The sequence below is a fragment of the Pinus tabuliformis genome, chromosome 4_1 (assembly GCF_031772625.1).
Source record: "Pinus tabuliformis cultivar Carrire ecotype Pingquan chromosome 4_1, CPIR1, whole genome shotgun sequence".
NCBI lineage: Eukaryota > Viridiplantae > Streptophyta > Pinopsida > Pinales > Pinaceae > Pinus > Pinus tabuliformis.
Genome location: NC_142303.1, coordinates 648,758,410 through 648,781,134, shown reverse-complemented (window position 1 = coordinate 648,781,134; position 22,725 = coordinate 648,758,410). Strand labels below are relative to the sequence as shown.

At 37.6% G+C, this 22,725-nt stretch overlaps 1 protein-coding gene and 1 pseudogene across 6 annotated transcripts; both read right to left on the bottom strand.

Annotated features, from left to right (window-relative positions):
* Positions 1–940: 940 nt before the first annotated feature.
* Positions 941–3,048, bottom strand: LOC149177736 (U-box domain-containing protein 45-like). The gene is made up of 2 exons (XM_089420197.1): positions 1,668–3,048; positions 941–1,543 (listed from the first exon to the last, which is right to left on the bottom strand). Exons 1-2 carry the CDS (start codon positions 2,945–2,947, stop codon positions 988–990), a joined length of 1,836 nt encoding a protein of 611 aa, XP_089276323.1. The 5' UTR covers positions 2,948–3,048; the 3' UTR covers positions 941–987.
* A 7,531-nt stretch (positions 3,049–10,579) lies between these two features.
* On the bottom strand, positions 10,580–21,974 carry LOC149177735 (protein ROOT PRIMORDIUM DEFECTIVE 1 pseudogene; annotated as a pseudogene). 5 transcript variants are annotated; one of them, XR_016258134.1, is made up of 10 exons: positions 18,709–21,974; positions 15,132–15,379; positions 14,783–15,003; positions 14,380–14,638; positions 13,036–14,137; positions 12,704–12,955; positions 12,321–12,552; positions 11,933–12,128; positions 11,509–11,820; positions 10,580–10,853 (listed from the first exon to the last, which is right to left on the bottom strand). The product of XR_016258134.1 is annotated as a protein ROOT PRIMORDIUM DEFECTIVE 1 pseudogene, transcript variant X3 (transcript). The 5 variants fall into 5 exon arrangements; XR_016258132.1 differs by having other exon boundaries at positions 12,704–12,907; XR_016258135.1 differs by having other exon boundaries at positions 10,580–10,845; positions 12,704–12,907.
* Positions 21,975–22,725: the final 751 nt, after the last annotated feature.

The window sequence follows — 22,725 nt, the reverse complement described above, 5'->3', positions numbered from 1 at the left end:
TTTAATAAGCTTTGACCCTACGCGACTTCCGCCCACCTCCGCCACCGCCCGCATTAGATGTGAATTAATTCCGAAATTTCAATTCGAACTCTGGTTTTTCGCGTGGCACGGGAAACCGGACAATACTCCTTCAAAATAATACTCACAGGGATAAACAAATCCATTTTCGACATTAAATCAATTCCAGGCATTCTTCACTGGATGAAACGAATCACAGGCGAAAGGAAGTGAGAGTTGCTTCCTCAGCTCTTTATCCTGTAACTGTTCAGCCTAACCACATTAAACATTCATAATTACAGCGGTATTTAACCTAAAAAACCCTTAGATCACAAACAAAATTTCATCTGAACATTGCCCTCAGAATGGATCGAAATAAAATCGATTAGAGCTTAAAGAGAAAAAAATAAGGTATCGCTTTAAATTTTCTCAGTAAGTCTGCGCGAAATCCAAATATACAAAATGTTATGGATCTGCTGCGGCATACAAGCAGGATCAGTGCAATTGGACCTTCAAAGAAGTGTCAAACAATCGAGCAACTGGATTAATATAACTGCTCTATATACAGTACAAAAATTTAAGAAAATATGCAGAAGCTTTAACAGTATCAACAATTAAAGGTAGAAAGGAACCTCCAGAAATCAATAAGAATTACAATTAGAGCCTTTGGCAGCGGCCAACATTTGGTACTGTTCTACAGTTCCCACGCAGAGCTCTTCACTGAGAAGCTTACTCTGGATTGAAGGCGAAGTGGCGAGAATGTGAAGCATTTGCTGAGCAGATAGGGTTTTCAGCACGAATCACAGGCGAAAGGAAGTGAGACATGTACACGGTATTTTCTGTTTAATTTAGTGCAAGTGGATTTTTTCCACGAAGGCATGCACAGGGTATTTTCTCTTGAGGTTTCAAACCTCCTGTCTATGTTATTTGAGTATTTTATCTGGTATTGGACTGGATTTTGAAAACTTCCTGTGCACGGGTTGAATCAATTTACTGCAAGTGGATAACTTGCATTTTTTCCACAGAAACCCCTTCCCTTAAAACCATTTGACTGTGCTCAAAACTATTAGTACATAACAATAAGAGAGATGCTGCTGCTTGTTCTTGTGCAATGGTTTTACCTGTATCAAGAATATCTGCAATGGTTCCAATGCAGCCTTCCGTATCAGCAATTGTTGCTCTGCCCTCTTCAGTAGAAGCAAGGTTATACAAAATTGTAAGGCATTTTTCTGTACAGTCACCCTCTGCAACAAGAAGAAGATGAGCAAGCCTGGAAACAACTCCTGCAGATACCATGTAGGACCTGTTTCCCTTGAATGTTGATAAATTATACAAGGCATTTATAGCAGCTTGTCTACATTGGTTAGATTCCGAGTCCATCAGTTTAATGAGAAGAGGTATTGCTCCGGAAGCTCCAATGCTAGCTTTATTATCTTCCAAACTAGATAACATAAGCAAGACAGCTACAGCTGCTTCAGATGTTTCAGAATCAAGAAGATCCAACAAAAGAGGCACTGCACCTGCAGCCAAGATTGCTGCTTTGTTCCTACAATACAAAGCATGAACACAAGTAAGCAAAAATGTTTTAAGATGATTAGTAAAAGAATAAATCACATCTGCTAGACTTGTGTATTTTGATAAACTAAAAAATATTTCAGACATCCTTCTACCTGTTATTATTCACACCAATATTGAAAAGCGCCAAAGCTCCAGTCTCTTGTGCTTGGGCATTACATGCATCAATAGCAGAACGTAGGAAGTTCACAAGCATGTGAATGAAACCATTGGCACCCATGTAAGAACGAGCTTCATCATCATCCTTTGCGAGAAATCTAATCTCTTCTGCTGCTCTAGATTGCAGTTCTAGTGACGGTCCACCAAGGCTTGAGAGCAACCTTTCATATGTTTTACAAGGGTCCTCTTTGACATTTTGAGATTCAACTATGTCACATGACCAGGAAAGGCTTGTATCACCTAGTTCACTCGATTCTTCATTTCTTAGCATAGCCGGTGAATCACAGTAAGAACTGTTACCAAAAGTACCAGTTGATAATCTGCTAACATCATCCTCACAAGCACATGCAACTTGATTGTCCCTCAATGGGACTACCTTGACCTCCCTCAGGCGACCACCATCAATGCTCTTGACAGATCCAGAATCTGCCAAGTCCCATCTCCAACCTGCCACAGGAGGGCATGGAGTAGATGGCTCTGGAACTTCAATTCTATGTTGTTCACACCAACTTGCAATTAGACCTTTGACACAATAATTAGGAGTTACACCAAGATGTGTCAAGCTTTGCTGGGTTTTGGGACATGTATCATGACCCTCATTAGTCCACTTCTCTATATAAACCCGTTCATAAGTTTGGCCAGATGAAATAATCACAGTGTCAGACATTAGTTGCAGAGAAATTGGACATCTGAATTCTTCAGGAGGTACTGGAATGCTTCCTGAGCTTCCAGGAATTTCCTTTCCAGCTGTATCAAATGAGTGAAGCTTTGAAGCACGACGTTCAATGTTTCTTCCATTCCTACTAACCTCACCAATGCAATCTCTGATGGATGGAGAACATGGACCTGAGTTTGGGGAATCAGCACCATCTGAATACTCATTTTTGAAGAACATAGCGTGCTTTCTTAAAAGATGCAAGAGATATATGATAATGGACTCCTTCTTGTCTTTATCAGAGCGGGCTTTATCAAGCAATCTCTTTAAGGTTCTTTTTTCTGACAACACAGCTCTTGAAGACATGATGTTTAGCTTAGTAGCCACCCGATGAGAAACATCCATTTCTGATGTATCATTTCCACTACTGGGATCCTTATCTTGCCGCAACAATGAAATGACTTCATCACCAACTTCTTTTTCTGTTCGTTCAAGTGCAAATGTTGTCCCCTCAAGCTCTTTAACAATTTCAACAATCTGCATGAAGAATTTAATAACCATAAGCAACAATCAAAGAAATTCTACTATCTTCAACAATACACCAGTTACAACAAATGAACTTGATATATTAAAAGTGTGCACAAAAGGCATTTTTCAATATGTTCAAATATCAAAATTACATCTGCCAAAAATCAAAACAGATGGATTTGCCAACAGGGCATAAGTTCACTGGTGAGGTCAACAGAGTGGTAAGCCATCCCCCAGGGTTCACTTCTCACTGTGGTCTTTTCCCACCCAAATGGCACATCTCAAAAAGAGACGAAGGCAGGTGCTAATCTCAGGATGATTTTGGTGGAACAGTTGCCCCTCAAACCTGGCATGAAGGCTGAAGAAAGTTCAAGTTGTGCAGTACAGGCCCCCCAACCTTGGGGTGTGTTTTCTGAAGCAACATCCCAATAGAAGAAATAACAGATAGATAGGATAAAGGTAGCTTAGAAAAACCCCTGCCTTATCTCTTTCTATAAGCAGGGCACTGTTGTAGGACATTAACAAACCTTAGAATTAGGAAAGGCTAGAAACTAAATTACTTTGCATTACTTCCACGTTTTCTGATAGATATAATCCTACCTTCAAGATGATTTTGGTGGAACAGTTGCCCCTCAAACCTGGCATGAAGGCTGAAGAAAGTTCAAGTTGTGCAGTACAGGCCCCCAACCTTGGGGTGTGTTTTCTGAAGCAACATCCCAATAGAAGAAATAACAGATAGATAGGATAAAGGTAGCTCAGAAAAACCCCTGCCTTATCTCTTTCTATAAGCAGGGCACTGTTGTAGGACATTAACAAACCTTAGAATTAGGAAAGGCTAGAAACTAAATTACTTTGCATTACTTCCACGTTTTCTGATAGATATAATCCTACCTTCCAGTGGCTAGTCAAGCCCTTGCATTTGCAATAATATAATCTTACCTTCCAGTTACTCGTTAAGCACCTGGAATCACTTTTAAGTTTTTCAATACGTCTTACAATGATACCTAAAATGTATGTTTTTTTAATATCACACCTCAATAATACCTGAAATGTTTATGGTTGACATAAATCTGCAATTTATACCAAAAACGTCTATGCTTGAGAATTTATAAATCAATAATACCTAAAACGTCTATGCTTGACACATAGATCTGCAATTTATTTTCTGCTCAAGTGTATATGTGTGGACAACAATTTCAAACCTTGAATATCATGATGGTGTGGACAGCAGGATTCAAACCTGCAATTGAAAATTCTTTGTGCTTGTTTCAGTGGAAAAGTCCCACAAGATTTAGCTCAGGCTAAAGCATATAGAGTTTTTTTTGGTTGGCTTGACCCACCAACTATCCTATGCATGTTAGTGGAAAATAACATAGACAGCAGGTTTGGAACTTGCAAGAGAAAATACCCTGTGCATGTCTCTGTGGAAAAAATGCAAGTTATCCACTTGCAGTAAATTGATTCAACCCGTGCACAGGAAGTTTTCAAAATCCAAAGTCCAATACCAGATAAAATACTCAAATAACATAGACAGGAGGTTTGAAACCTCAAGAGAAAATACCCTGTGCATGCCTTCGTGGAAAAAATCCACTTGCACTAAATTAAACAGAAAATACCCTGTGCATGTCTCACTTCCTTTCGCCTGTGATTCGTGCTGAAAACCCTATCTGCTCAGCAAATGCTTCACATTCTCGCCACTTCGCCTTCAATCCAGAGTAAGCTTCTCAGTGAAGAGCTCTGCGTGGGAACTGTAGAACAGTACCAAATGTTGGCCGCTGCCAAAGGCTCTAATTGTAATTCTTATTGATTTCTGGAGGTTCCTTTCTACCTTTAATTGTTGATACTGTTAAAGCTTCTGCATATTTTCTTAAATTTTTGTACTGTATATAGAGCAGTTATATTAATCCAGTTGCTCGATTATTTGACACTTCTTTGAAGGTCCAATTGCACTGATCCTGCTTGTATGCCGCAGCAGATCCATAACATTTTGTATATTTGGATTTCGCGCAGACTTACTGAGAAAATTTAAAGCGATACCTTATTTTTTTCTCTTTAAGCTCTAATCGATTTTATTTCGATCCATTCTGAGGGCAATGTTCAGATGAAATTTTGTTTGTGATCTAAAATTTTTTTAGGTTAAATACCGCTGTAATTATGAATGTTTAATGTGGTTAGGCTGAACAGTTACAGGATAAAGAGCTGAGGAAGCAACTCTCACTTCCTTTCGCCTGTGATTCGTTTCATCCAGTGAAGAATGCCTGGAATTGATTTAATGTCGAAAATGGATTTGTTTATCCCTGTGAGTATTATTTTGAAGGAGTATTGTCGGGTTTCCGGTGCCACGCGAAAAACTAGAGTTCGAATTGAAATTTCGGAATTAACTCAGATCTTCCTGTCAGACGCAGTTAATGCGGGCGGTGGCGGAGCTGGCGGTGGCGGAGCTGGGCGGAAGTCGCGGCGGAGGAATTGTCCGGTTGCCGGAGCCGGAGGTTTTTCTGGGTGGCACTGGAAACCAGACAATTCCTCCGCCTCGCTAGACTACTCTAACGGCACAGACCTTCCAGATCTGACGGCCAGGATCGACCGAAATCAACGGCACAGGTCTTCCAGATCTGACAGCCATTTTTGACCGAAATCCAACGCCACAGACCTTTCATATCTGACGGCTGAGATATGTCAGATCTGACAGCCCCGATCTGGCGAAATTCGACGGCCAGGATCGACCGAAGTCCAACGGCCCAGATCTTCGAGATCTGATGGCTGAGATATGTCAGATCCGACGGCTCAGATCTGGGAAGATCCGACGACCCAGATCATCAAAGATCTGACGGCTAAGATCTGCTAAATCTAACGGCGTTAGATTCGATGATATCGGACGGCTGAAAGTTGTTAGATCCGACGGTCTAGATCACTCGAGATCCGACGACTCAGATTTTCAAGATCCAACGGCCAAGATATGTCAGATCCGTTGGCCAAGCTCGCTCGATATCCGACGGCCAAGATTTCCCAAGATCCGACGGGCCAAATCACTCGAGATCTGAGGGTCCAAATCTATTGATATCTGACGGCCAAGATCGTCTGATATTTGACGGCCTAGATCTTCCTGATCTAACGGCCTAGATTGGTTGATATCCAACGGCCAAAATTTGTGCAATCCGACGGTCCAGATCTATCGAGATCTGACGGCCTAGATTACAGGAGATTTGACGGCCAGGATCGCCTGAGATCCGACGGTCCAGATCTATCGAGATCTGACGGCCTATATTATAGGAGATCTGACGGCCAAGATTGCCTGAGATCCAACGGCCCACATATTCTAGATCTAACGGCTTAGATTGGCTGATATCCGACGGCCGAAATTTGTGCAATCTGACAGTCCAGATCTATCGAGATCCGACGGCCAAGATATGTCAAATCCAACGGCCAAGATTGCCAGAGTTCCGATGGTCCAGATCTATGCAGATCAGACGGACCATATTTGTTAGATCCTACGGCCGAAATATGTCAGATCGAGAGTCTAGATCGCCCAAGATCCGACGGATGAGATCTGGCAAGATCCAACGGTCGAGATATTCCAAATCTGACGACCCAGATTTGCCGAAATCCGACGGACCAAATTTGCGCTATCTGACGGTCCGATATAGGAAGATCTGTGGTCAGTTTTTTAACCCAAATTGAGGGTCAGATGCGCGTCAGATTTGCCGAAATCCGACGGACCAAATTTGCGCTATCTGACGGTCCGATATAGGAAGATCTGTGGTCAGTTTTTTAACCCAAATTGAGGGTCAGATCCGCGGAGCTACGGGGAAATAATTTCTGCACTATGATTCTTTTGTTTCTGAAAGGCTTTTATATTTGATGTCCAATTTTGTTTTAGGTTTAGAATGTAGGATTAGGGTAGATTCTTGAACTATGGGTTGCCTGCAGGTGTTAAGAGAAACCTTTTGGCCCTCTCCAGCTTCCTCTTGCTGTTATTTTCTCTGTTAAATTTGATGAAATTGGTGTCAGTTTGAAGATTTTTCAACCCTAATTAAAGGTCAATCGGCGGAGCTAAGGAAAAGAATTTCTGCAATGCGATTCTTTCAGAAATCGCTTTATATTTGATGGCCAATTCTGTTTTACGGTTAGAATGTAGGCTCAGAGTAGATTCTTGAATTAGGGTTACCTGCATGTGCTAGCAGGAACCTATGGAATTCATCAATTTTTTGGAAATTTTGGGAACTTGAACGTTCGGTGGTATGGCAAGAAACTACAAAATTTTGGAAATTTGAACGTCTGCGTCTGGCAGAAAGCTCCACGCTTTGGAAACTTAAAAGTTCAAATCATGGAACACCCAACCACGCCAAGCCAATCCAATCTGGCAATGAAATCCTAAATTTTATTAGTAATGTTTCAAGGAAATTGACTAGCTTATCAATCTGATTTAGACCCTTATCCTTTTGTTTGGTTTATTTTGAATTTGAAATGCTGATATCACGGGAACTTGAAAAAGGTAATTCAATTATTATGGAAACTCAACAAACTACAGTCTCTGCAGCCAGAAATGCAGGGACAAATAAAGCCAAAGCCAAGCCAGAAATGCAGGGACTAATAAAGCCAAAGCCAAGCCAGTCTGGAGTTGTTTGTAGGAAAATTTAATATTCATCTTATTGTAGCCCATAATGCAGGGACCAATAATGCCAAGTCAACTTGAAATTCTTTATGACGTAGTCTTTAACGCGACTTTTTGAAAGTCTTTCCGGCGATTTTTTCCGGTGAGAATCCGGCAGTGATTTATTGGAATCCAAGTTTGATAGCTAATTTCTGCACAATGAAACCCTCCCAGGGGTTTTTCAGGGTGCTGAATCCGAATATGCAGTTAAAAAACCATTTTAACTGCAACAAATCATGATTTCATCTCAATTTCTTCCGCCACCGGAATCTCAAAAAGTCGCATTATAGACAACTCCATTCTTTATTGGAAAATTTAAATTCTTTATTGGAAAATTTAATATAAATATCATTGTTAGTGAATCTGTCATGTTTTATATTTAGTTATTTTAGGAAAATTTTAATATTAATATTATTGTGGGTGGTTGTCATATTTTATAAAATAGTTTTTGTTGTAAAAATTTTTCATTAAAATACTATTGATGAAGTGTAAGATTTTGAGGTGATCTTATTATGGTATTATTTTTTAATTTTATTTTTTCAAATAAATATTTAGTTTTGATAGGATTTTATGTAATTTTGATAGTAGTATTTTTGAAATAGGTATATTATGTTTTTATGGAGATTGATTTGGTGCGAAATTTTATTATAATTTAGTTGATAAATTAGAAGTAAGAATTATTATTACTAGTTGTCATGGTTTTTCAAGGAAAATCATGCTTTTTAGAATTATCTTATTAGTGTTTAGAATTATTTTATTGGTGGTTAGATATTTCTAGGTCTTGACTCATTAATTTATTTCCTTAGGTTGAATGAAGATGAGCTTTATGTAAAGTAAAAGTAATTTTAACATATAGTCAAAGTCCAATTAAAATTTAACTTAATTGAAAAGAAAAAAAAATCACTTTAAAAAAATTATTTTATAATTTATTATATTATAAAAATATCATATATATATATATATGATAATTTTAATGTTAAAAGAGTAATATTTTTTGACTTTAATGTTATATTTTGTGAATATATATATATACAAAGAGATGACTATATTGTTAATAATATGAGAGATTGAATGTTAAAGCTCATGCTTGTTTATCTTGAAAATACTTTAAGCTCAATACTCAATTATCATCTTTATTGAGAATATTGGTAGCTATTGATCTTGCTACATTTTCAACTTTATATAAAAGTTCATGCTTGTCTACCTCAAGTTTAATACTCAACTTGTCTAGTTAGAAAGTAGGAACTATTTCATTGTTGACTTTTGGGGTGTGTTTTTCTTTTCTTTAAATAAACTATTTCATGTTTGTATACCTCAAACATGAACATGAGTAACAATAATAGTGTCTCTTAATAATATGATAATATGAGAGACTGAGTGTATGTTAATAATATGAGAGACCCTTGGGTATAAGGGTGCATGGCATGTTATAATCCAGCTGACTTATGTGTGGTTTGCCTTAATGTAGTTTTTGTACTCCATATTGCAATGACATCTACTATTTTTCTTTAAAGTTAGTCCTCAATTTATTTGAGGGAAAATTTTCATATGCAGATGAAGAAAGCCTTTTGTTTATCAATGTGTATTAAGTCAAAACTACAATTAACAACAATAAAATATGTTACATTAGATATTCTTAAAACAAGGTTTGGAATTCTGTCGAGTTAAAGAAAATACAAATATCTAGTGTTACTATATGTTAGAATGGTCTTTGAAGATGAAACAAGTTAAAATAGAAAGCCCATAATATCCATTTAACAACTAACCAACTCCAAAAATACCCCCTATTCCTTAACCCCACAACACTAGATACAAAGTGTAAAAATGGGCTGCCCTAATACCATATACTCGTACCCTTCACTGTAACTATTTGTCTATGGACTAAATTCCAAATCAACATATAACAGAGAAAAATGTCACCACACTTCTAATTCAGTCTATATTGTAGTGAGACTAGATAACTTGGTACAAAGATTTATTTGAGAAGAGAATGTCTTTCCCCAAAACACTTAAGCTCTTTGTTGGTAATGAGATTTCCTGGTCCAATAATTGGGCCTCTCCTCAAAAAGTTTCTCAATTACATAAACATTTCATAATTGAATGTGAATTTGATTTTTGAATTTTATAACTATTAATTAATATGATATTATAACTTCCATTCTTAATTAAATATGAATAATATTGACAACTTGTTACAAGTCATTTTTATCTCTGTATATTTGAAATATTTGAATCTTCATACAAGATGTAGCTGATCAAGGACTTCAAGGGTAAAATCCTTCAATCAAACCCACATAATTGCTCACCCACATATCAGAGCAATAATGCCCGTGAAAAAAATAATATGCAAAGCCACCATAAAAATTACACTCCAAACTCGCTAATTTATGATTCAGATGTAGCTGATCAAGAACTTTAAAGGTAAAATTTCTCATTCAAACCCACATAATTAGTCACCCATAAAAATTACACTCCAAACAAATAATATGCAAAGCCACCATAAAAATTACACTCCAAAGTTAATTTATGATTTATCAGATCAGATACAAACTTCCTGCACATACAAACACTTCAATCATGACCATAATATCAATAGAAGTTCTGCCACAAAGGTTATTAAATGCCTCTTTTTGGAAAGTTTAAAGAAAAAATAGTTTCAATTCATATGAAATATGGTATCCCAAACATAATCTTATATGGAATGGGCTTGACGGCTAAGAGCTCCCTTCACTTGTCTTGAGTAGATTTTCAAGATGCGTCACCAATAGCAAGAATGCGGAAAGCAAGAGGTGCAGATCTTACAAGATGACACGGCTAAAACTAAACAAAGCCACATAATGACTTCTGAAAAATAAAAAGAAAGAGGACCTTTTGGAAGGCCTGTTGTTCTTTCAAGGAACGATTTCTTCCGGTGAAAAAACTGTCCCATATTCAAAAGGTCGTGGTGGTTGAGGTTCTCCATCCTCAACAGACACTGCAGGTGTTTGGGATATTGACGAATTCCCAGATGACGCTAATGATGCATTAGTCAAAACAAACGCTTCTGGTTCTGATGACTTGGTGTCTCTTAGTAAAACAAACCCTGGAGGCATTAATTTAATGGGCACATATCTACTCTTTTAAAAAAGCTTAATATACTCTTCCTACACTGGAACAACTCGACAGAATTTGAGCAGGATTTGAGAGAATTTCACAAGATGGCACGGCTTCAGCTTTCTTTTCAGATGCATTACCCCTGCAAAACTGAAATTTCAGCTTTTTTTTCAGATGCATTACCTACCTGCAAAACTGAAATTAACCTGAATAAGAATAAAGGCAGAGTAGGTTATGTAGATGGACAAATCTAAAAGAAACCCAAGATCATGTTAAGCAGCAAAAAGCATTAAACAACAATGTTAAATTGACCCTAATTTTCTCATTACAACCATGAGAATAAACAACACTGGTGTGATATACTCCATTCCTAGATTTCAACTACAATATTCCCTACAGAACCTTTGTGCCCATTTTCACTGGAGAAAAAAATATTACATATAATAATGTGGAAAGTAAAATGGGAAATAACCAAATAAGTGGTCGCAAGACCAAAATAGCTATGATATGAAAATCTGACAAATAACCTTCTAACTATAATAACACAGGAGCTCTACAAAAGCCAACACGAGATGTTGACTCAAGAACGACCTTTTAATTAAAATACCTCCATTAGATCCATCACACAAATTTTTGAAATCCGGAAAATGTTTAAGCTAAATAATTCACATCACAGAAATCTAAACTCTGAAATACTCAAAGTATGGAAAAATTTTGGAATCTGGAAAATGTTTAAGCTAAATAATTCACATCACAGAAGTCTAAACTCTGTTTAAGCTAAATAATTCACATCACAGAAATCTAAACTCTGAAATACTCGAATATGGAATAAAGTTATAGTGGCAATTACCTGCATTGCTTCCCCTCCTTATCACTAGATTTTGGGCCTTTCATGGGTCCTGCTTCACCAGAAATGTTTCCCTCATCCATAGCAGTTTTCTGTATGTTTCTTTCTTTGCTACTTTAGCCTTTGCTGATGTAGATAAAACAATAATTGGCAATTTTACTGCAGAAGTTGTTGCAGGTGTTGTAGGACACGGATACTCAAATAATAAGGGCTTGGCATGTCGAAGAAAATATTCAAGTAGATGCCAATACCAAAATTGACTAAATACTCATGGTGTCTTCATGCTGGTCAAGAATGATCTTTTCAAGTAGACGCCTGAAGTAAGAAATAAAAACAATGTCAGGATGATAAAAGATCTATTAAGGCAAAACCTGGAGTTTGAATGCAATATAATAGCACCATCAGTCTCTCTAGGATATAATTTCACCTCTACACAAGAACCATAACCATGGCTATAAGGGCACCTTGATGAACAAAATCTACCACATTTGATGTTAATGGTTCCACCAGCAAAATGCCCTCACTTAATGCTGTGCCTGCACAAGAGATACCCACTGCCAAGTCTTCTCCATATCTGACATGGGGATTATATGACTCGGAAATAAAGAAACTATTGGTGTGATCTGTTAAATTTGCAGAGTTTGATTTAGCACCAACATAAAGGACCAAGACACAATAAACTGACCTCCTTGATATTATTCTTAAAATATTGAGCCAAATCCTCCATCAAGATGTAGCACCAAAAGTTATAACAGTTCAAGTCTAAAATTGATCAAATAATAAAAACATGGTACACTGTAGGATAGCATAAAAACCTGCTCAGGTTCGGAGTATAAAATAAATCCAAGTGCTAGCACCACAGTTCTTCTCAGATCATCACTAACAACGGAAACAACATAGTGCAACAGACGACGAATGGATTTGTATTGGATGTGCCCCTGTATGTGAGGGCCAGAGCATACATCCAACCATAGCATAGAATTGGATCCTGATCACGAGTCATTTTCTCTGCCATAGACAGTTGATGCTATTTCAAGTGCCAGACCTCTATACACAATTGTTTACAAATAGACATATTAAAATCTGGTGGAAAGGTTAAACTTGAGTAGAATTAGTCGAGGAAAAATAAATCTTAGAATGATATTTTCATATCACATGAAATACTTTTCAAAGCTCAAACGTAAGTAACCAACAATACCTGGTAATCTTTTCATGGTGAGTATCATGTGCATATGCGAGAATCTCACTTGCAGTTCCAACCATAAGCATGCCCATACTTGTGCCTAAGGCCTCTCCAACCACTGCACTAAGTAAAGAACATCTTGACATCCTCATAAATCTCTTCATCAGCAGTTGCCAAAGCAGCCAAATCCAGTGCCAAACATGCACCATGTTGAATTATCTTTTGTAATCACCACGAATTTGTTATAAGTGCTTTGAAAACAAATATCTGATTTGAACAAAACATTTTTCATTAAAAATTCTATACATCAAATGATACGAGTGGCTGAAAGTTAGGTGGACACTCACTTCAACACTTGTACTATACTAGCTTTCACAGAAGAAACTCTTTAATGCCTTCCCCATGGTTTGCATGGATAAGCCCTGAAACATACAAAGCTCCACCTTCCGAATATGGGCTTCCACCAACAGATGAACCATTCTGAGGAAGATAATGAGCCATCAAAGATCTACCTTGTTGCAGGTGGCAATTACCTGCATTACTTCCCCCTCCTTATCACTAGATTTTGGGCCTTTCATGGGTCCTGCTTCACTAGAAATGTTTCCCTCATCCATAACAGTTTCCTTCTTTGTTCACACTTTAGCCCTTGCTGATGTAGACAAAACAACAGCTAGCAATTTTACTGCAGAAGTTGTTGTTGGAGGTGTTGTAGGCCATGGATACTCAAATAATGAGGGCTTGGTATGTGAAAGAAACTCTAATTTTGGGACCTTCAGTTTATAATTGAGCCCAATCAAAGCAGTAGGTGCAAAAGGGAGGCTCAGAAAAATATACAAGTGGATACCAATACCAAAATTGACTAAATACTGCCATACCAACAACAGTGATGTTGTCATGCTTAGTCCTCGATGACAACTTAATTGAGACATTCCGACCACCTGCATCTAAAATACCAGAAGCTAAAATTGCACCCATCTTGCTCATGGTGTCTTCATGCTTGTCAAGAATGATCTTCTCAAGTTGACGCCTGAAGTATGAAATAAAAACGATGTCAGGGTGATAAAAAGATCTATTGCGGCAAAACCTGGAGTTTGAATGCAATATAATAGCACCATCAGTCTCTATAGGATATAATTCTACCTTGAATGCCAACATTTAGAAGTTATTATTTCAATTGGAAACTTTGCATTAAAAATTAACAATAGAAGTGCAACTACAATGGCAACAATGAACATTTGTTTGCTAAATAAAAGCTTACAACATTGTATAATAACATACCTGAAGCTACCTACCACGAGGTTCACGTGCCTCATTTGTTTGCACAAGAACCATAGCCATGGCTATAAGGGCACCTTGACGAACAAAATCTACCACATTTGATGTTAATGGTTCCAGCAGCAAAATGGCCTCACTTAATGCTGTGCCTGTACAAGAGACCTACTGCCAAGGCTGCTCCATGTGGATTATATGATTCGGACAGTAAAGAAACTATTAGTGGGTCCGTTAAATTTGCAGAGTTTGATTTAGCACCAACATAAAGGACCAAGACAGCATACACTGACCCCCTTGATATTATTCTTTAAATATTGAGCCAAATGCTCCATCAAGATGTAGCACAAAAGTTATAACAAATCAAGTCCAAAATTGATTTAATAATAAAAACATGGTACACTGTAAGATAGCACATAAACCTGCTTAGGTTCGGAGTATAAAACAAATCCAAGTGCTAGCACCGCAGTTCTTCTCACATCATCACTAACATCGGAAACAACGAAGTGCAACAAACGACGAATGGATTTGTTATTGGATGTGCCCCTGTATGCGAGGGCCAGAGCATAAATCCCACCATAGCATAGAATTGGATCCTAATCACGAGTCATTTGCTCTATAAGTGTATCAACCTCTTCTTCTCTTCCATAGAGAGTTAATGATATTTCAAGGGCCAGATCTCTGTACACAATTGTTTACAAATAGACATTAAAATCCGGTGGAAAGTTTCAACTTGAGTAGAATTAGTCAAGGAAAACTAAATCTTCAAATGATATTTTCACATGAAATACTTTTTAAAGTTCAAACATAAGTAACCAACAATACCTGATAATCTTTTCATGTTGAGTATCATGTGCATATGCAAGCATCTCACTGGCCTTTCCACTCGCAGTTCCAACTATAAGCAAGCCCATACTTATGCCAACAGCCTCTCCAACAACTGCACTATCTAAGTAAAGAACGTTCTTGACATCCTCATAAATCTCTTCATCGGCAGTTCCCAACGCAGCCAAACCCAGTCCCAAGTATGCACCATGTTGAATTATCTTTTGCAATCACCACAAATTTGTTACCAGTGCTTTAAAAACAAACAATTGATTTGAGCAACACATTTTTCATTAAAGGTTCTATACATCAAATGATACTAGTGGCTGAAAGTTAGGTGGACACTCACTTCAACACTTGTATTATGAAAACTTTCATGAAGAAACACTTTAATGCCTTCCCCATGGTTTGCATGGATAAGCCGTAAACCATACAAAGCTCTACCTTTCAAATATGGGCTTCCACCCCCAAATGAACCATTTGACGAAGATAAGGAGCCATCAAAGATCGACCTTGTTGAAGGTGACCCCTGGGAATGACACCTAAACCAACGGTAGCATTGTACTTTTCCCAATTTGTGGCTCTGCTAAGCCATTCCTGGTAAGAGAATGTGCTAAACGTTAGAATTCTAGCTTATTAAAAAGTAGGTGAGCGAAACAGCTTGAAAAACAAAGGCATATGACTAGATTTTCTCTCAGGAATGTGTCTGGCATTACAAACAACTCATAGTGTTTTGTAAAGCTATATTAAAAGTGGAATTGTGATTTGGTCATGCTTCTTGAATACCACATTTGTAGAGAATAATAATATATATTAATATCAATCAATTCAATCCACTTCGACTCTTCCCCTTTATAAGCACTATATTGAATGCATTCTAGTATGTTCAAACTCAGTGATTGTGTACAACATCGTTAACTCATTGCAAAATCAATTGCATTATATGAGATTGACATGTTTTGATAGGAATGGAGCATAAAACATCATCAAAGCAAAGACAAAGTTTTAGTATGCCAAATACATCGGTTTATCACAATATTGAGATTTTTTGAGTAGGTGTTATTTTCCATTGAGTTTCACATCGCATTGATGTTTACCAATTTATTTCTCATGATTACGTTGAAATCTCTCAGTGTTTGTGTTTATTTTCTTTTCATTAAGAGGAAAATTGTTTTATACAAAATTAGAGTAGGAGAAACTACATTAATTATAAACTCATTTTGTAGTAAAGTTGAATCTAAAAAATCCAAATCCAACCATTTATGAATCTAACAAAGGTAAGCCACCTGCTCCACAAAGGACAACATTATGTTTAGGAGAAAAGCAATGCTCACCTATCCCTGTTGCACATTTGTAGTGTCTAGGATACATCCACCATTTGACCATCCTATATTGTATTAAATTTTTGTAGTTATGATTGGTATTCATATGAAAGAAAATGATAAATATAATTTGAATCTCAAGCTGACTTCAATAGAGGGAAAATCAATTTTTGAAATTTAAATTATTTGTCTTCTCAAAGTCAAGTCAACCCGGTGCAAGAGACACACCACTTGGGGGCATCTTAGATCACTATAAATTCACACTCGTCCTGCTCCATTTGAGAGCAATTTGGATCACCATATGAGGCAAAATAAGAATGAATCTGAAGGAGAATAGACAAACGAATCTAAAGGTAGAATAAGAGGGCGAATCTGAGGCATGGAGGACGATTTCTGAGGCAATAAACCAAAATTTCTGAGGAAAGTGCAGGAGGCCAAAATTTCAGGAAGCTGAATTTGTCTTTGTTTGACCTGGGTTTGGTTAATGGTCAATTTGACTTTTATTTTGAATGGAAAATCATATTGTATGTCTTGTTGAATTGGACAATTTCTCTAGGAAAAGGTTGGGTTTTTCCTAGGATAAATTTTATCTCTCTTGTTTGGTTGTCTCTTTATGATACTACTGGCTTTATTGTTTTATTGTTGAATATTTTCTATGCGTATTTGTTTAATGATGGATGTGGCACAAGTTAAGTCAAAGTAGCAGTGCCACCAAAAATATAGCCCTAGTCAAGTCAAGGATGGTTTTGATTTTGTATGGAAAAAGAGGACCAAAATCATTATTTGAGATAAAGCTTAACCTTGTCTATGTCAAATTTGAACTTTTGTTTAGGCCACAGTAGCCCTGTGGAGGCCGCACCATGAGACATCAAGCCTTGATCTGAGTAAGGTCTGTTTTGTGACCAAATTTGGAGTCTGAATAAAGATTGGACCTATAATGAGACTCAACCTAAAATCAACCCTGATTAGGGCAAACTTAAAGCCATTTTTGAAGGTCCTCTCGAGTTATTTCAAACTTATATGCCTAAGAAAAAATTGAAGGATTAAATGATGATTTTGAGAGCCAAGCCCTGATTAGTGTTTTCTGACTAAGATTGAAGAAAGAGGGTTGAAGCCCTAGAAGGAGACCTAAAGACCTTTGGTTAATATATTATCTAGACCAAGATAGTAAAAGGGTCTTAAGGATTAGACCATACGGCCGAAAGGCCTCAAAAGTTTTAAGAGCAATTTTGAAGTTTGTGCCCTAGTGCTGGCAGAGATTCTATTGATGGCCTTAGCCCTAGTTGTAGGAGGGTCGAAGGGCCTCAATCCAAGATCAAGTTGGTCGAGGAGCCTCGTTTCAAAGGGCAGATAAAGATCGAATACCTTAAATCTATGAAGAAGCTAGTAAAGTTGTCTTTTTGTCTACTAAAAGGAGGTTATGAATAACACGGTTTGTAAATCCTAGAGAATATGACCCATAAATTGTCATAAGACAAATCGTCACAACAGATCTAATAAAAATTTACTGAAATCCGAAATTTATACTATAAGAATTACTTTTTCCAGCTCGAAGGAGAGGCTACTCTACTCTCTCTTTCTCTGAATGGAAAATAATGCAAATACAAAGGAGAGAGACGTATGGGCTGGGGACTACAACAAAACACAAACCCTCTTTGTTATGCCCTTTCTCTATCCTTTCTCAACTACTCTACTTAACTATGGAACAAAATGCACTAGAATAGAATCGAACGTCGTTTCCTCCTAGATGCCTGGTTATAGCACAGCCCAATAGCCATTTAGGGGTTAAATGTGACCCATTCAATCCTCAATGTGACTTACAACTCAAGTCTTCTAGAATCTTCTTCATCATGGTCATGTGGTTAACCCCTTTTCCATGAGTAATGGGTTGATGTGACATCCTCTCGAATCATGTTGGACAAAATCGGAAGGTCAAGTTCCAAGTGGCATAACTTTTGCATAAAAACTCCATTTGAAGTCTTTCTTGCGTTATTGAAAAGGTATATGAGTGAAGAACAAAACCAGGAGGTCTAGTGCAAGCAGGACCTTTTGGACCCCAAAAAACTTCAAAAAATACCTCAAATGCCTCCAAAAGATTTAAAACCCCAATTCACCAAAACAAAATCTACAGGTAAAAATAGTCTTGTGAGTTGAATCCTCCATTATTTCCACTCTGAAAGCATTGAAATGGATAACAAATAATATAATGATCCAATCCAGATCATCAAACAATGAAATATGCACCAAGGACTCGCCTCACTACAAATGTTGTTAGGGAATATGCAGCCAAGAAACCTTGATCCCTAGATATTGGGGTAAAAATGTGGCCATTAACCATCATTCACAGATTTCTTAAGCAAATATAGAATGCACCACAAAACAACCCATGGCAAATTGAGGGAGAAGGGAGGGACTTGGTAGGCGTGGAGTAGGTTATTTTGGATTTTAACTCTTAATCAATTAATTTTAAAAATATATCTATAATATTTGAGCTAAACGATTAAAAAATCTTTAATAGTAAAAACTCATCTTTTTTGGGTTCTCTCAAGCTCAAGTAGTCATTAGCCATACATGAGATCTATTTATCAAAGTTGGTGAGCTCACAGGTTCGACTCTCTTGATCCCCTGCGTCCCCTGGGGTTAGGCTCTGATCTCCAATTACCATCCGTGAATCATGGGGGAAGGTAGTTGCGAGTTTTCTGCAAGGTTTTCCTTGCAAAAAAAACTCCCTTTTCAATAAATATAGCCTTGTTGATTTCACCCTGAATCTTTTTCCTGGAAAGTTGTTAGTGAGATGCTCTTTGTTAGACTTCATACTTTACAAAGAGCAATGTGTACAGCTCCTAGGCATACCTGATACAGCTCATACACAATATGTTAGAATCTAAGCAGACCACTATTGTGATAGACAACATTGAAAACATATCAACACATGCACATAATCAACTTCTTATAAAATTAAGAACTCAGAGCACCAAATTTCTTTTCACAAGGACTATTGCAATCAAATGCAAATTCCTGCCTGTGATTCGTAGAAATTCATCACCTGTACTCCATTTTTTTAATTGGGTGCAAACTTTGTTGCAAAACGAATGCATTTTCTAATGGCTGCAAACTTCGTTGTAAAATAAGTGCATTTTCTAATGGGTGCAAACTGTTGTTGAAAATGAATGTTGTTTCAACATTATAAAGCATAGACAGCACCATCGATTAAAAATATGCACGTTTTCCAATTGGCAATCCCTGTTAATTAAAAAACTAAAGTTTGGTTTTACATTAAAGATCACAGCCGCATTTTGTAGAGCAACAATTGACTGGGATAAGACTACAAAACTTCATTGTCAATTAGTTAAAAGGCAAAAAATATAAGTGTAACTCAATTTTCTCCTTTACATCACTTCTTGGCACACAACACCGATCAAGATTGTCAACAATGGAGCAAAGTTTGCCTGCAACATCAAATGGAAGTGTCTCTTGCCCACAAGCCTGAGTCACAAGGGTTTTCAAAGCAATGTACAGCACGATAGGTTTTAATCAAAAGTTTATGACACAATATGACGCATTGTTTCTAACAGATTTGGGCCAAACCCCATCTTGCCAACGCAAATAATGTGTTTTCATCTGAATTAAACGGTCTAGCCATGCTCCATATAGCTGAGAGCTGCAACGTCCACCATATTAGGTTTTAATCATTTATGACAGAATATGGTGCAATCTTTCAAACGGATTTGAGCCAAATGTCATCTCAAGATTGCCAATGCAAAGACTCTGTTATCATCTGAATTAAACGGCCTAGCCATGGTCCATATAGCTGCGAGCTGCAACCATCCAGCAAAAGCTTACAATTATACCTCCAAGTCAAGCTGCAGCGACCAGAACTTGACGCAAATGAGGAACCTAAAAACCAACATAAAAATGTCCGCGTTCTCTCCAATATCTTGATTTTGACGAATGGTCACTGTTTGGGCCTTGAAGCTTCTAGGAACTTTCCCGATACTGTAACTTAAGACATTTATTAGCAGCCAGTTGAAGATTAATTTCTAAATATGCATTTGCAGCCTGACCTTAATCACTCTTTATAAATTGATTTGCAACTCTGTTTGCCCCAACGAGAAAACCAAGATGCCTGCTGTCCAATATTACTGATTTCTTCTCGCCATAATTTCCTCAATATTCTCTCTTGAGCCATTAGAAAACTGGATGTCTATATCCCCCGTAGACCTACCAATGGACTGTGTATCTTCAAATGCATTGTCCCCCTTAAACCTACCAATGGACTGTGAATCTTCAAATTCATTGGCCCCGTGCCCCAAAGAAACTTGTCCAGGTCTTTCAGAGGTCTTTTGGCTTAAATTGGCAATCTTTTCTGAAGCCAGATTTGCATCCAATCTGACGCTTCTTTCAAGATACTCCCTTGTGACTTGCTCATCATCTTTGTCCTTCATATAATGCACCAAGCTCTCATCATAGGTAGCCTTTCTAGGACTCAACATTATCAAGTTTACCAATTTCCTTCTAGCCAAATACAGACGATTGGGCTCTATCAACTCCCCCTTCTTATAAGCCTCCCTGAGAAAAATGGTATGAAGCTTACCTTTGTTGCCGCGAGTCGAAATATAGAAAATACCTTGATACTGCAGGAGGAAATTCTTCAGCTTATTAGGCAAATAGAAAGAGTGCCTCAAATGGGCAATCTTCTCCAATGTAATCTTCTTCTCAACAGTGAGATTCAGGAACTCGTGGATTGTAGCAACCACTCGTTTCTCCAAACGCCTATGGGCTTCGAGGGACCTAAGATCATGCCTGCTTATGTCTTCGTAGGGAGACCAATAGGGCAATCTCTGCCAATTGAATACAAATATTCTATAAGCCTTGCTGATCTTAAACCCTGGGGGGAAATTGACAATAAATGAAAACCTAATATTTTCTTCACTCTTACCGCGTTCTCTGTACTCCTGCTCTCTTAGTTTCTCTATGGCGCACAGACTCAATTGAGGATCACGCTCAACAATCTCCAGATACTTGGTCTTGGCATACTTTGTGTCCTCGCCTGTGAGGCGAAAGTAGCGAGGGTTTTTCAGAATAATGGAGCTTTCGAAATCTTCGGGCATACCAAGTTCCTGGCTCATGTGTTGCACATGCTCCAACCGGACTCTGCCACCAGCGGTCATCATCAGAAGCTTTCGGAGCCTGGTCACTGCCTCTTCTTTCTGTGCCTCCAAGGCCGCCTTTTCTTCTTCTATCTGCTGGAGAGCAACCGAGGTTAATCTGCACCACAGCAGCCTTTGAACAGGGTGCTCGAATATTTCGAAAATGTGGGGGAATTTGAGGACGAAACCACCCGACTCGAACATCTTCATGCCGTGTCGTCGGGCGAGAGTGTCGAGCCTTGCGATGCAGATGGATTGGTTAGGCTGAGATAGGATTATCTTCTGGAATTTCTCTACGTTTCTCACCTTCTTATAGACATCCATGTAATCATCAAAGGCGTGGTCTCTGGTCCTCACTTTCACATTCGCCTTCTGGCTCATGCTTCGCCCCCATTGCCATTGCTGAGTCCAACATTGGACAATCTTCATTGCCATCCATGGTAGTCTTCCTGTCATGGTCATGGGTATAGCTTCAGCCCTCTCCAATAACTACGGCCCTGGGGAGCTCAAACCATATGGGTCGAGGAGAAGATAGCGAGACATACAGATGATGGAATCAAAAATGCACCAGTTTATGCAATTTTCCACATTCCTCGAATTTGATCACTGGAAGGCAGGTTCAAGGTTTTATGTGTGTTCAATAGGGAATCGATTAAGGAGTAGCGAGGAGTACCTGGCCTCCGAGCTGATTAAGATGAAGTTGTGTCAAAAAAATCACAAAATATTAGGATGAAGTTGCCCAAAACAAACATAAAAAACATTAAGATGAAGTCCGCCAATAAAATCATAAAAAATATTAAGATAAAATTGCGCAAACAAAATATTAATAATGAAAAGTCACAAACCTAAAATCCTTAATACTACAAAATTAATCACGCAATAGAATGGTGAGACTATTTTTTTTAAATTAATTACTTCAATCCATAAGTATAGCTTCACTTTTCAAAATGATAGCTTCACTTTTGTTCTTGTGCATTGAGAATAGGCCTTCCTGCGTGTTAGCAACAGCATCCAAAATATTCCTGTTCTTTAGAAAACCATGCTGGTCCTGAGATAAATATCTGGAAATAGTATCCTTTATTCTCCCGGCAATAATTTTCGAAATGATCTTAAATGTAATATTGCATAGTGATATAGGCCTAAATTCCTGGAAAGATGCCGGATCCTGAATCTTCGGAATAAGGGCAATCAATGTAGATGATATGAGATGATGAATTTTACCCGATGTCCTTGTTTCCTCAATCCATTAAATTTTTGAAAATCCATTAAAAACTTATAATGGGTGAAGATTTAAATTTCATTTATTTACAAAGGTTTACTAAAATGATTAAAAAAATAATTTCAATTTTTAAAAATCCATTAAAAAAATTATAAATATTTAATTTATTTTAGTAATTTATTTATATAATTTAAAAATGATGTAACGTTTTCTTTTTACACAAGTAATCTACATTATTTCCATTCTTTATAA